Raw genomic sequence first — 14420 nt, forward strand, 5'->3', positions numbered from 1 at the left:
TTTATGTCGACCGCTTTCACACGTCAATCACTACACTGGGGTGAATTGAAATACTTTAGCTGACAAATATTTCAGTACCCTTGTGCTCACAGCAATAATACGTTTTTGTAAAATGTTTTATTTTTGTCGGAACAATTTTGTTCGGCGCGAGCATTTTTATTCGGCACGGACATAACTATTTTTGCGGTAAAGTGAACTAATCAATAAAGCACTGCTGTTGTGTTGCTTCTATCCTGTTCGTGGAATACAGGATACTGTCAAATTCCGATGCGTCCGCTAAACATAATTCGACAGATGTCTTTCAAAAGCGTGACATGCAACATAGTACACTGCTGTTAGTGTAATTTGCTTGCAATATTTCAACTTTTTCCACCTTGCATAAACATCGGAATGAAAAAGAAAACCTGTACAGGGACTAGAAAGGGAAAATGTTACATGAATTTCTGGCAGTTGGTCGTGGATGTTACCTGTTGCTTGTTTGTGGTTTGCAGCCTGTACTTTTTATTTCAATATTTACGGTAAGTTTCGTTTCTTTGTACTTTTTAATACATTTAGTTTCGTACCTAACCAGATTACTATGTTTTAAAACAGTGCTCTTCAACCAGTGTGCATGGTGCACTAAAATATTCCAGGGGTGCACCAGTACAAAAGGGTATACAAGAGTGCATCAAAAATTTTAACAATTTTCAGCAATATTATTTAGTTTTGAACATGTTTAACAAATTTATCCACTTTCCTAGAGTTCATTGTATATAAATTATATATCTTGCATCACTGGGAATTGCGAAACGTCATTAGTTTTACATTAAAGCAATCAGGGGTGCGTGAGTTTGTCGCAACGAGTTTTGAGGTTCACCAACCCCAAAAAGGTTGCAGAGCACTGTTTTAGAGTACTATGGTTTCTTTTTGTTTATAGGCATACTATGTCGGGTATATTACTGTGGGGTATAAGATAGATACCGTTGGTACACAATATCCCGTATTTCCTAATCGTGTTTTCAATAATTAACAATGCTGGTTTAGACTCGTGACTTACGAAATTCGGTGAATATCCTTGTTTAACCCACCCCCAATGCGACGATAAAAAGAGAATGAAATTATAGACCATCTTACCCCAACCTACTATATAGCACTGTGGGGTAAGATGGGACACTGTTAGCATATAATAACCCGATCGTATTTTAAACAAGCTTGGGCTACTACCAAATGGAACGAGAAAATAGAATGAATACGTATCCCATCTCTCCCCACCCTATACTATACAATTTACACATTGTTCTGAATTTTGAATGAGGCAGTTTAGTCCTTTCGTAAGATTATGTTTGCATTTGTACAACACCGTTTTGCGTGACTATTGTTATACTACGTATAGGGCCTCTCCATGAATTATAAGGGGTAATATTACTTACGATACAGTAGGGTGGGGAAGATGGGACACCTGTTTATTCTATTTTTTAGTCCAATTTGGTAGTAAACATAGAAAATTCAACAAATTATAAAACCGTATTTTCACGACTCTCATATACCGTTGTCAATCGTTCAAAACACGACCAGGATATTTAAATATCATGTGCTAAAGGTGTCCCTTTTTTCCCATCCTAAGATGTTACATTATACTTTCTTTGTAGCAGTACCAACATAAACAAACGTTGCGAAACATGCACAAACCGACCGGCACTGAAACTGAAATGGGATTTCCTGAAAAATGTCAAGCAGCGACAAGGTAATCTAAAACATTATGAAATTAGGACTTATTAATAATCTGAATGTGACTTGCTTTAACTATTAGCTTTGGCTAGTGTCGTGAAGCAGGCGCAACAGTTACATTCATTGTCCGGCGGCGTAGCACAGTTGGTTAGCGCGCCTGCTAACCCAGAGGTAATGGATTATAAGGCTCGTTACTGCTACCGTTGTTGGTGTATATGTCATTCATTGGCCATTAGAGACTTACGGTAATTGCATTAACCCAGTGGTCAGTAATGGATTGTCCAAATTATTAGGCATACATAAAAATGAGAAAACTTCCACCAAAAAATAATTACCCATAAAATAACATACTTGGTAATGTTTAAAAACAAATGAATAAATGTAATTTTGAATAAATAAATGAACGAATGTGGTTGAAGCAATTGCGTTAGGTGTCTTGCCCAACGGCACATACACCCACAATGGTAGCAGCGACGAGCCTTGAACCCATTACCTCTGGGTTACAGGCACTATACCCACTTTGCCACGGCGCCGGACATAACATAACTTAATTAATGTTTGAAACATACGCACCCGTGTTTAAAAGCTACTGTCGTTTTACGCCATGCGAGGGTAAAGTAAGTTTTTATTCATTCAAGGTGGACCAGTTACCAAATTAGACGTAGAAAGAACAAAGCTTACTATGGAGCTGAAGAAGGATGTTGAGCTTTGGTGGAAAACAATCAAAGCAGAGTTACTTAAGTATAAAAATACCGCGGATCAAATAAAATCGCATGAAGATATGAAACGACCGATGCTACGTGAACAATATATGTACGTATACAATATTATAGTTTGTATTTCATACAGTATATATAGTTCTGTGGGGAAAGATGGGACACCTTTATGGTAGTCATGAGGATACGGTTTTGTAACTTTTTAAATTTTCTTTGTTCGCTACCAAATGGGACGAGAAAATAGATTAGAAAGGTGTTCCATCTTCCCCCCACCCTAATATATCATACCTTCTGCTTTGCTACATCAATTATGGTCCACCTTTGTCTAGTTTTAAAAGTTAAGTGTTTTACTTTCAGAGCACTGGATATCAAAATAGAAAACCTTGCAAGCTTGGATGAGGGGTGGCAAAAAGAAATTTCGAAAAAATTCGCCAAAAAAATAGAGAAAATAATCGACAAATTTCAGGTGATTAAATATATATATAAAGAGAGAGGGCAGGGTGAGGAAAGACGGGACGTGTTTAAAACATAATTGCCAAATATCCTGATCGTTTTTTACAACTAACAACGGTCCATGGGAGTCGTGAGGATACGGTTTTATATTTCTTTAATTTTTTTTGTTTACTACTAAATGAGACGAGAAAATAGAATGATAAGTTGTCCCATCTTTCCCCGCTATACTATATATGAATGTCACTCTATTTTGTATGGATGACAGTTTTATCATTTGGTTGAATCAATCACTCTAAGTTGCCGTATGCACACACACTCACAATGACCATCGTATTACTTTGGTACTAGATATTTTATGAATGGATGTAACGTATTAATCCTCGCGTGGCGGGTAACGACAGTCTTCATAATACGCGTGTTCTGTTCTATATACACTTCGGAGCCGCTTTTATACGTTCTCACGTATATAACTTTGTGTGTGAGTGTAGACTTTTTTCTGTCTTCTTATGTTTTGCACAACATTGAAACAATAATATTAAATAAATAGTCAACTTGTTTATTGTATAGAATCCAAAACGATGTGACGAGTTTGGTCAGCTCTATGTTAAAGTGGAACGATGTGGTTTTGGATGCATAATGCACGATCTTACCAACAAGTTGAATATTGCCACTTCGTATAACAAAACAATGATTTTAAAAACCTCAACGTCTATCTACATGAGAAAAAAAAACATGAGCGACATCTTGGAACCGATCAGCGAAAAATGCCAAGTTCCTATGAAAGGAGAATGGGTCATGGCAGATAGTAAGGTTAATTATAGGCTTATAAAGTAAGGTATAGCATTGCTTTATCCAATATTTTCTATGCCTTTTTTAACAATTGACAACCCTATCATAGCATCGTAAGAATGGGTTGTAGATTCCTTTAAATATTTTGTGTTTACTACCAAGGGGGAATGTTAAAAGGAGAATGAAACTCGGACCGTCTTACCCAAACCTAACTATATGGAGTAGGGAAGATGAGACACCTTTAGCACGTAATATTGAAGTATCCTGATTGTGTTTTAAACAATTAACAACGGTCCATGAGAGTCGTGAGGATGCGGTTTTATAATTCATTAAAAATATTTTTGTTTTCTAACAAATGAGACGAGAAAGTAGAATAAAAAGGTTTCTCATCTTCCCCCACTTTACTATATACAAAAGTCTCACAAAACTTTATATATTTAACATTCAATATTCGATCATTCAGCATTCTCAAATTTAAAGAAAAAGAAGTTGTCATATATCAAAGACGTAATATCGGGTCGTGCCTACGCGTTTCGGTATCCCGTATTCACTGACGAGATGTGGGGCAACGTTGAAGCGTTTCACTCAGACCCAATGGGCTGGTGGATTTCGCAAATGCTCAAATCCTTGTTTAAACCAAAACCAAAGTTACAAGAAAGGATTGATTATTACGCGGAAAATGTTGACTTCTCATCACCAATCGTGGGGTAAAATACATGAATGTCACTTGTTTATCTCTATGTGCTAATACTGCAGCTTTACAGTTATATAGTAGAGTGGAAGATGGGAGACTCTGATGACTCTCATTGCCCCGCCACGGGTCGATCGTTTTTTTTAACATTCATTCATTTATTTATTAATTCTCTCTTTTTTAGGTAAATATATAGCATTGTAATCTAACCGCTTTATGCATATACAGTGTGCATGTAAGACGAACCGATAAGCTCACCGTACCCAAAGAGTTCGCTGTGTTTCGACCATTGCCCGAATTCATGAAACACGTTGAGGAATGGTACGACAAATATGATCTTCGTCAAGCAGGACTTGGCAACAATCTTAAAGTCGAACGAAGAGTTTATTTGGCTTCTGATGACCTGGCTGTGTGGGATGAAGCGAAAGTGTAAGAATTGAAAATATTTTTTTAATTTAAAAGTTCTAATAACCCGTTTGTATACCCTGAATGTAGTATGAATGAATGTAATATGCTTTATCCTCGCGTGGCCGGAGAAGGACAGTCGTTATCACATGAGTTTATCACCTCGTGCCAACTTACGGGTTACCATGTTTTTTAATTTGTGGGTAATTATTTTTTTAAAAGATTTTTTTCATTTTGTTTATCTGTGGCTGATAATTTTCTATATGGCTGACACGAACGTTAGAACAACATCGAGTCTTATACGCAATGTTTTCTAATAGGGTGAGCCATCTGACCACTGTATTGGGGCAACATACACATTCTAGTTTTATAGTATTGCAGGGTAAAATGAGACACCTTTAATACATAATATCAAAATATTATTATCGTGTTTTATACGATTAACAACGTTATGTTGAAGTCATGACGATACGGTTGTATAATTTTTTGAATATTCTTTGTTTAGTACTAAATAGGACGACCAAACAGAACGAAAGGATGTCTCATCGAATAGAAAATACGATAAGGATATATACCCTCTCCACTATATGCTAATTCTAAAACTCAATGAAAACTGTTTTTGCAGCTTCGACAAATACACCTTCCTTGGCAACAAGGAATTCACGGAGCGAGCAAGTGAAATTAAAACAAGGGACACGAAATCTGGGTTAGAGGATATTATCATTGAAGCAACTCTGCTTTCCAAATGTAACTTCTTTGTTGGAACTCTCTCTTCAGAGGTGGGTGATTGCTGTTTTCGTTAAATGCCACGCGCAAAACCTTGTATTATCTTATACTGCTATACACTGTTTATCTTAAGACTTGGGTTAACCAGCATAGGCCGTCAAGCAGAACTAACTGTTTCTTTTTGGGGGGCCTCAGGTCAGAGGTACAGACTTTCAAAGATAGGTATTGTTCGGGTCTAAAGTTTGTATTATTTCAGATTGGACAACTGGCAATTGAAATGAAGCAGTCAACACAACTGCAAGATGTATTTTACGACGCAAAGTCTATCGAGTACGAATATGGACTTATTGAGGGCCCAAAGAAAATACAACTAGTCGTATACAACAGCACTAAACCGTTAAGACACGACGAAATTGAGTTGCTCTGTGGTGATCTAATGATCTTGAATAGAAATTACTTTAACGGTTACTACTATGGAACAAATGTAATGACACAGCAAACTGGATTTTACAAAACTCACTTAGTTCAAAACTTGCCTGCATTATTGGATATGCCGAATGCTGCGCTTATGGAGATGCTGGTGCAGATGTATGGAGAAAACATGGCGTGGTTAACTGATTTCATTATGTAAGCGACATGATTCGAAACTGTATTACGCGACTGACAATTTCAACGTACACAAGTCTAATGTTGGAAAAGACTTTTTCGGATAGTTTATTGAAATGTGTAAGCATTTGAAAAAGTCTTGTGTTTATATCCCGAAGGTGGAAAAAATAAAATGAGTTAAAACATTGTGTCCATGTCCCATTTATTAAAATAGTTAGTGCAATACACAAATGAAAAAAAAAACAAGGTATTGTGGGGTGGGGAGGATGGGACATTTTTTAAATCTATTTTCTCGTCTCATCTGGTGGTAAACAAAGAAAATTCAATTAAATATAAAACAACTAATTCAATTAAATATTCCACAACTTCCATAGATCGTTGATATTTGTTTAAACACGATCAGGATATTTGGATATTGTGTACTAAAGGTGTCCCATCTTCCCACACCAAAAAACAAGGAAAATGTAAACTTCTTGCAACCTAAGAAAGAAAGTCAGAAAAACATCTCTCAAAATGTGAAATAAAAATTCCTTATGTTTTCGTTGTAACAGAAATGTTTGTTTAAAACGAAGTCCTGTATTTTAATATATATATATATATATATATAGTAGAGTGGGGAAGGATGGGACAATTAGTCAAACAGATTTTTTTTAAAATTTTTTTTTTACGGAGCCCCATTTAATGATAATCAAAAAAATATTGTTACATAATTATTTGACTCTATTATCACGACTTAATAAAGCAAGGTTGCTGATTACTGTTGTTTAATATTAAAACAAAATGTTAAATTAAAACATTTTTTGAACAGGTAAAAATGCGAAATAGTAAGGTACTAATTTTAAATGCTTGCTAAATAGTAGTAAACCCGATGAAATTTTGTAGTTCGCGAGTGTGAACGATTACGTTAGGTTCATAGATTTACAAAAAAGCTTAAATATATAGTAGGGTGGGGGGAGATGGGACACCTTTAGCACATAATATCTAAATATCCTGATCGTGTTTTAGTTAATTAACAACGGTACATGGGAGTCGTAAGGACACGGTTCTATAATTCTTTAAATGTTTTTTGTTTACTACCAAATGGGGCAAGAAAATAGTATAAATAGGTGTCCCATCTCCCCCCACCCTACTATATCGTACTTTTGCGAAAAACAGTGCAACATTACCCCCAAAAAGATTGTTTAAACTTGATTTTCAAAGTGTACAGCATTATTTCGTGTTAGTTACATTTATTCCTAATATTAAATTCACTTTTTAATCAAATTTAACAATTATTTTGAACTGTCCCATCTTACTCTGTGTGATTTTGAATTTGTAAAATGAAACCTGTTAGCGAATCGCTAAATAACTTCTCGTGTAATTTAATATATTTTTTGAATTATTGTCAATTAATAAAGAAATGATAGTATTAACTCATGGTGTATCGCCCAAAAAGCGCCATGTAGTTTAAATTTGGAAATATATGACAATGTGTGCTTAAGTGTCCCATCTTCCCCCACTCTACTTTACTGTGCAAAAGATTCCTTTACTGATATTTACTCTACATTATGTTGAGACAATCTTTGCAAAGTTTATTTTTTTACATATTTTTATTTTTTGTGCATTGCAATAACTGTTTCAATAAACGAGAAATGTACGAGACACAAATTGCAACTCATTTTAGTTTTTCCACCTTCGTGATATAAACACAAGACTTTTTTCAAATGCTGGCACATTTCAATAAACTATCATAGTATTCAGTCTCTATTCAACTTCAGACTTTTGGTAAACGTTGAAATTATCAGTTGCGTACCTCAGTTTCGAATCATTTTTCTTTCATAATGAAATCAGTTAACCACGCTATGTTTTCTCCATAAATCTGCACCAGCATCACCATAAGCGCAGCATTCGGCATATCCAATAATGCCGGCAAGTTTTGAACTAAGTGAGTTTTGTAAAACCCTTTTTTTCCGGTCATGACATTTGTCCCATAGTAGTAACCGTTAAAGTAGTTTCTAGCCAAGATCATTAGATCACCACAGAGCAACTCGATTTCATCGAGTCTTAACGGTTTAGTGCTGTTGTATACGACAAGTTGTATTTTCTTTGGGCCCTCAGTAAGTCCATATTCATATTCCAGAGACCTTACGTCGTAAAACACATCTTGCAGTTGTGTTGACTGTTTCATTTCAATTGCCAGTTGTCCAATCTGAAAAAATACACACTTTAGGCCCGAACAATACCTATCTTTAAAATTCTGTACCTCTGGTCTGAAGCCCCCAAAAAGAAACAGTTAGTTCTGCTTGACGGCCCACTAATGCTGGTTAACCAAGTCTTATGATGAACATTGTAGTATAGTTGAAATAATACAAGGTTTTGCGCATTTAACGAAAGCAGCAATCACCCACCTCTGAAGAGAGAGTTCCAACAAAGAAGTTACATTTGGAAAGCAGAGATGCTTCAATGATAATATCCTCTAACCCAGATTTCGTGTCCCTTGTTTCAATTTCACTTGCTCGCTCCGTGAATTCCTTGTTGCCAAGGAAGATGTATTTGTCGAAGCTGCAAAAACAGTTTTCATTGAGTTTAAAATTGAAATATAATAGGGTGGGGAGCGATGGGACACCCGTTTATTAAATTTTATCGTCCCATTTGGTAGTAAACAAAGAATATTCAAAGAATTATTTACTTTAATTACTTTATCAACTACAATATTGTATAACTCGATTCTATCTGCTGTTCAGGCACAGTGGTCAGGTGGCTCACACCATCAGAAAACATCGTGTTCAAGACTCGATGCTGCACTAATGTTCGTGTCAGCCATATATAAAATAGATATAGTGGGATGGGGGAAGATGGGACACCTTTTCATTCTATTTTCTCGTACATTTAATAGTAAACAAAGAACATTCAGAGAATTATAAAACCTGGTCCTCGTGACTTTCATAGACCGTTGTTAATTGTTTAAAACACGATCAGGATATTTATATATTTTGTGCTAAAAGTGTCCCATCTTCCCCCACCCCACTATAACAAAAATTACGATCGTGAGAAAAATCACAATCATTCACAAAACTACAGACGTAGTAACAAGCGGGTTATTATAACTGTTAAAGTAGAAAAAAATATTTGTCAGAAAAAAACACGAAGTAACATACATGGTAACTCGTAAGCTGGCACGAGGTGTTAAACCCGTGTGATAACGACTGTCGTTTTCCGGCCACGCGAGGATAAAGTAAGTTACATCATGGCCTACTCAATACAGTAGGCCATGGTTACATTTATTCATTCATTAATTTAAAAAAAATATTTTCAATTCTTACATTTTCGCTTCATCCCACACAGCCAGGTCATCAGAAGCCAAATAAACTCTTCGTTCGACTTTAAGATTGTTGCCAAGTCCTGCTTGACGAAGATCATATTTGTCGTACCATTCCTCAACGTGTTTCATGAATTCGGACAATGGTCGAAACACAGCGAACTCTCGATCGTCCGTTAATTTATCGGAACGTCTTACATGCACACTGTATATATATATATATAGTAGGGTGGGGAAAGATGGGACACCTTTTCATTACATTTCTCATACTATTTGGTAGTAAACAAAGAACAGTCAAATAATTATAAATCCGTATGCCTACGGCTCTCGTATACCGTTGTCAGTTATTTAAAACACGATTTGAATATTTAGATATTCTGTGCTAAAGATATCCCATCTTCCCCCACCCTACTATACATTTTAAATTCGTTTTATGTATTGTAAAACCAGGCTAGATTTCAAACAGAAACCACCACAACACTTAAGCGAATGCTTGGTGAATCAGTGAACTAATATGACAATCTATTGGCCCATTTACGAAACACTTCAACCTGTATTGCAATCGTCAGATTACTCGCATTTAATTTGATTCCAGAATATCTAATTTCCAAAAATCAGCGCAGTTAAAAAACTATAAATTATAGTAGTATAGTAAACTGGGTAAAGATGGGACACCTTTCATCCTATTTTCTCGACCCATTTGGTGACAAACAAAAACCATTCAAACAATTATAAAACCGTATCCTCACGACTCACTTAGGGCGTTTCTATTTCTTAAAACACGATCAGGATATTTGAATATTATGTGCTAAAGGTGTCCCGTCTTTTCCCATCCTATTATATAAACATTCTACACTTATGGTTTACCGCACGATTGGTGATGAGAAGTCAACATTTTCCGCGTAATAATCAATCCTTTCTTGTAACTTTGGTTTCGGTTTAAACAAGGATTTGAGCATTTGCGAAATCCACCAGCCCATTGGGTCTGAGTGAAACGCTTCAACGTTGCCCCACATCTCGTCAGTGAATACGGGATACCGGAACGCGTAGGCACGACCCGATATTTGACGTTTAATAAAACACAATTTGTGTTTTGTTAAATCCGAAAACTCTGGAATAACAAACGTAAAAATTATAAATAAACAAATGAATGTAACTTGTTTATCCTTGCGTGTCACATTAACTGCAGTTGTCCTAACATGTTCAGCCTATAAAAAGCAACCGCAATTAGTTTTATTTACAAAAAAATACCTAAAACAAGTTCAAAATGTATAGTAGGGTAGGGGAAGATGGGAAATCTTTAGCAGAGAATATCTAAATATTCAGATCGTGTCTTTAACAATTAACAACGATCTATATGGAAGTCGCGAGGATAAGGTTTTATACTTAATAGAATTGTCTTTGTTTACTACTAAAAGTGACGGGAAAATAGAATGATAAGGTGTCCCATCTTCACCCACCCTACTATATAAAACAAAACAACACTGTTCAAATATCCTTACTATATGGTTCAACCCATTTTCCTTTAATAGAAACTTGGCATTTTTTGCTGATCGGTTCCAAGATGTTGCTCATGATTTGTGATCTCGTGTAGATAGACGTTGAGGTTTGCAAAATCAGTGTTTTGTTATACGAAGTTTCAGATTGGATTCTAATCCAAGGGTTGTGGGTTGAAGGCTCGTCGCTACTATCATTGTGGGCGTATGTGTCCTTGGGCAAAACACTTAACGGCAATTGCTCCCGAGTGGTCATTAATGTTTTATTTTAAATTATCAGTCATACATAATAAAAAAAATCCCCCTTAAAATAATCACCCACAAAGTATCCATCCCCGCACTTATTTGAAAAAAACGATATTTCATTTTTTTTAGGTATTTCGTGGCGCTATAACATATTCAAAGCTGGATCGGAAAAAAATTCAATAAATATATTTTTATGACGAATATTAATATTCAATTTAAAAAAAAAATTAAATTAATTATTTTTTCAATGGGAATAACATGCTAGTGACCTACATAGATGTATGCGTAAGTTATATTTTCGCGAAAATAAAAATCGAAAATTTAATATTTATATGATTCAAGTTATGACCATACTTGTTTGTATTCTGAACCCTTCCCCGCACTTTTTTGAAGAAAATGATGTTTCATTTTTTTAGGTATTACGTAGCGCTATAACATATTCAAAGCTGGATCAGGAGAAAATTCTATAAATATATTTTTATGACGAATATTAATATTCAGTTATAAAAAAAAGTTGAAATTAATTTTTTTTTCGATGGGGATAACATGTGAGTGACCTACATAAATGTATGCGTAAGTTATATTTTCGCCGAAATATTTTAAAATTTAATACTTGTATGATTCGTGTTATGACCCTCATACTTGTTTGTATTCTGAACCCTTCCCCGCACTTTTTTGAAGAAAATGATGTTTCATTTTTTAGGTATTACGTAGCGCTATAACATATTCGAAGCTGGATCGGGAGAAAATTCTATAAATATGTTTTTATTACGAATATTAATATTCAGTTATAAAAAAAGTTGAAATTAATTATTTTTTCGATGGGGATAACATGCTAGTGACCTACATAGATGCATGCGTAAGTTATATTTTCGCAAAAAAAAAAATCGAAAATATAATATTTATATGATTCAAGTTATGATCATACTTTTTTATATTTAACATCTATCCCCGCACTTTTTTAAAGAAAATAATGTTTCATATTTTAGGTATCACTTAGCGCTATAATATATTCGAAGCTGGATCGGGAGAAAATTCTATAAATATGTTTTTATGACGAATATTAATATTCATAATTAATATTTTTTCGAATTTTTAATTTTTCATTTTAGAATCGGTACCGCTGGGGTTTAGTTAGTACAGTGTCCAAATTTTAGGTTGGTGGCACCAGTAGAAGGTATCGAAAATGGCCGCTAGAATATCTGTATTCTAGGATCACCTTGGTGTATGTTCCCAATATCTGCACCAAAGATATCATACAGAATGTTATTATTTATATACGTACATGTATTGTTCCGGTAGCATTTGCCTTTTAAATTTGTGTGTCTTTCCTTTGCGAGAGGATTTTTTAAACTCAAGTAACTCTGCTTTGATTGTTTTCCACCAAAGCTCAACATCCTTCTTCAGCTCCATAGTAAGCTTTGTTCTTTCTACGTCTAACTTGGTAACTGGTGCTGTTTTGCCAACAACATATTAGAGTCTGACATTATTAGGTATATTGTCGTGATATGAAGTTAAATCGTTATACTGGTCGCATGATATACATAGGCTTCCTGGGTGTTGGGGTAATGGGCTAATCTCGGTCCCTTTAAATAAGTGCATGTCCGCTATGCAAACTATGTCCGCTATGTCCACAGTATTCACTATGTCCACTATGTAGTGAATATTGTGGACACAGCGGACTTAACGGGCACATTGGTCATAGCGGACATGCACTAATTAAAGGAACCCCTAAATCTGGCTCGAATCACGGGTTCATAGAATAGAATAGTTAAGGTAACGTGTGTAAAGTGTTAAAGTAACGTGTACTGTAAAAATAGCTTTGGTAGGCCTGTCACCATAGTACACTAAAGTGACTTCAATATTCTATGGTTATACTGCTATTTCACTAAATTTCTTAAAGTCACGCTTACCTTGTCGCTGCTTTCTATGTTTTAAAAGATTCCATTTTAGTTTTAATGTATTTGTGCATTTGCAAAGTTTGTTTTTCTGGGATCTGTAAAAAAAGAAGAATGATTCACACAAATATATGTGTCCTCGCGAAGTGGGACAACGAAAGTCTTTATAACACGGTGTTCTGTTTCATCAACCTTGTCCCGTCAACGACTTAATTGTCACGTTTTAACAATGTTGAAAATTATTGCTTGTTTTTGTTTAGTACATTTGACGTTTAGTGTCTAGCGCAAGAACACATATACGGTAACAGTGCTAGCAGCATTAAGTTTGTATCCCTGTTAGTTGCAAGCGCTGTAATTACCGATGTGCCACGCATATCGAAAATAACATTAAAGAGACAACAACCGCATGCAAACAAAGTTACGAAATAGTAGGCCAAGTAAGGGTGGGAAAATATGGAACACATTTAGCACATAATATCCAAATATCCCGATCGTGTTTTAAACAACTAATAACGGTCTATGGAAGTCATAAGGTTACGGTTTTATAATTCTTTGAATGTTCTTTATTTGCTACCAAAAAGTACGGGAAAAAATGAAGAAAAGTTGTCCCATCTCCCCCAACCCTATACTATATATACTACGTCAAACTGACATTCACCGAAAATGGCAATATTGCCATTACACGAAACTTACCGTAAAATATAAACTGCGTAAAATAAGTTGCACACCAGCCACACTAATACAGTCATCTGTACTGTTCGCCAACAAAGTCCTGGATAATATATTTCGCTGCATTCTCGCTTTCTTGCACTATTTTTCTTTCTCATAATGCTGTTTACACCACTACATATATTAGTTGACGGAACATAATAATGGCAGAGGACGATAAACTTGCTATGCTTGGTATGTAGAAGAAGAAATAAATGACATTGACTTAATCATATAACTTTTTGTGGATATCCTGTATATAGCCTACCACGCGCGTGTTGGAAACCACGCAAGAGCTGTATATATGATGAATAACAAACCGACGTGACGGTTATATACGCGACCTGGGCGGACATGCAGATAAAATATGGACAAAACATGGAAAAGGCCTGAGCAAAACATGCACAAAGCATGGAAAATCTATTGACAAAACATCTAGAAAAATTATGAACAAAATATGGTTAAGACATGGTCAAGACATGGACGAAACAAGGAAAAGGCCTGAACAAAATATTATTAAACAAAACATAGTCAAATTATAGACTTAACATGGACCGCGATACTACTACCAAATATTGTTATAACATAAGTTTCGTTCATCATCAAATGGGTGCCCGTATAAAAGGAGATTTTAAAAAGTCCCATCTTACCCTCCGCCAGGTCGCGTATACGCCGATACGT

General features: G+C 35.3%; 2 protein-coding genes across 2 annotated transcripts; one reads left to right on the plus strand and one right to left on the minus strand.

Annotated features, from left to right (window-relative positions):
- Window positions 1–194: 194 nt before the first annotated feature.
- Window positions 195–6283, plus strand: LOC149738641 (alpha-(1,6)-fucosyltransferase-like). Its single transcript, XM_089874727.1, has 9 exons — window positions 195–518; window positions 1629–1723; window positions 2346–2520; window positions 2781–2889; window positions 3444–3681; window positions 4129–4372; window positions 4585–4785; window positions 5387–5540; window positions 5744–6283. Exons 1-9 carry the CDS (start codon window positions 391–393, stop codon window positions 6116–6118), a joined length of 1719 nt encoding a protein of 572 aa, XP_089730853.1. The 5' UTR covers window positions 195–390; the 3' UTR covers window positions 6119–6283.
- A 49-nt stretch (window positions 6284–6332) lies between these two features.
- LOC149738642 (alpha-(1,6)-fucosyltransferase-like) lies at window positions 6333–14394 on the minus strand. The gene is made up of 7 exons (XM_089873693.1): window positions 13725–14394; window positions 13047–13129; window positions 12415–12587; window positions 10259–10599; window positions 9396–9596; window positions 8481–8634; window positions 6333–8281 (listed from the first exon to the last, which is right to left on the minus strand). Exons 1-7 carry the CDS (start codon window positions 13856–13858, stop codon window positions 7898–7900), a joined length of 1470 nt encoding a protein of 489 aa, XP_089729819.1. The 5' UTR covers window positions 13859–14394; the 3' UTR covers window positions 6333–7897.
- Between the last annotated feature and the right edge of the window lie 26 nt (window positions 14395–14420).

Source organism: Ciona robusta, chromosome 3, assembly GCF_009617815.1.
Source record: "Ciona robusta chromosome 3, ASM961781v2".
NCBI lineage: Eukaryota > Metazoa > Chordata > Ascidiacea > Phlebobranchia > Cionidae > Ciona > Ciona robusta.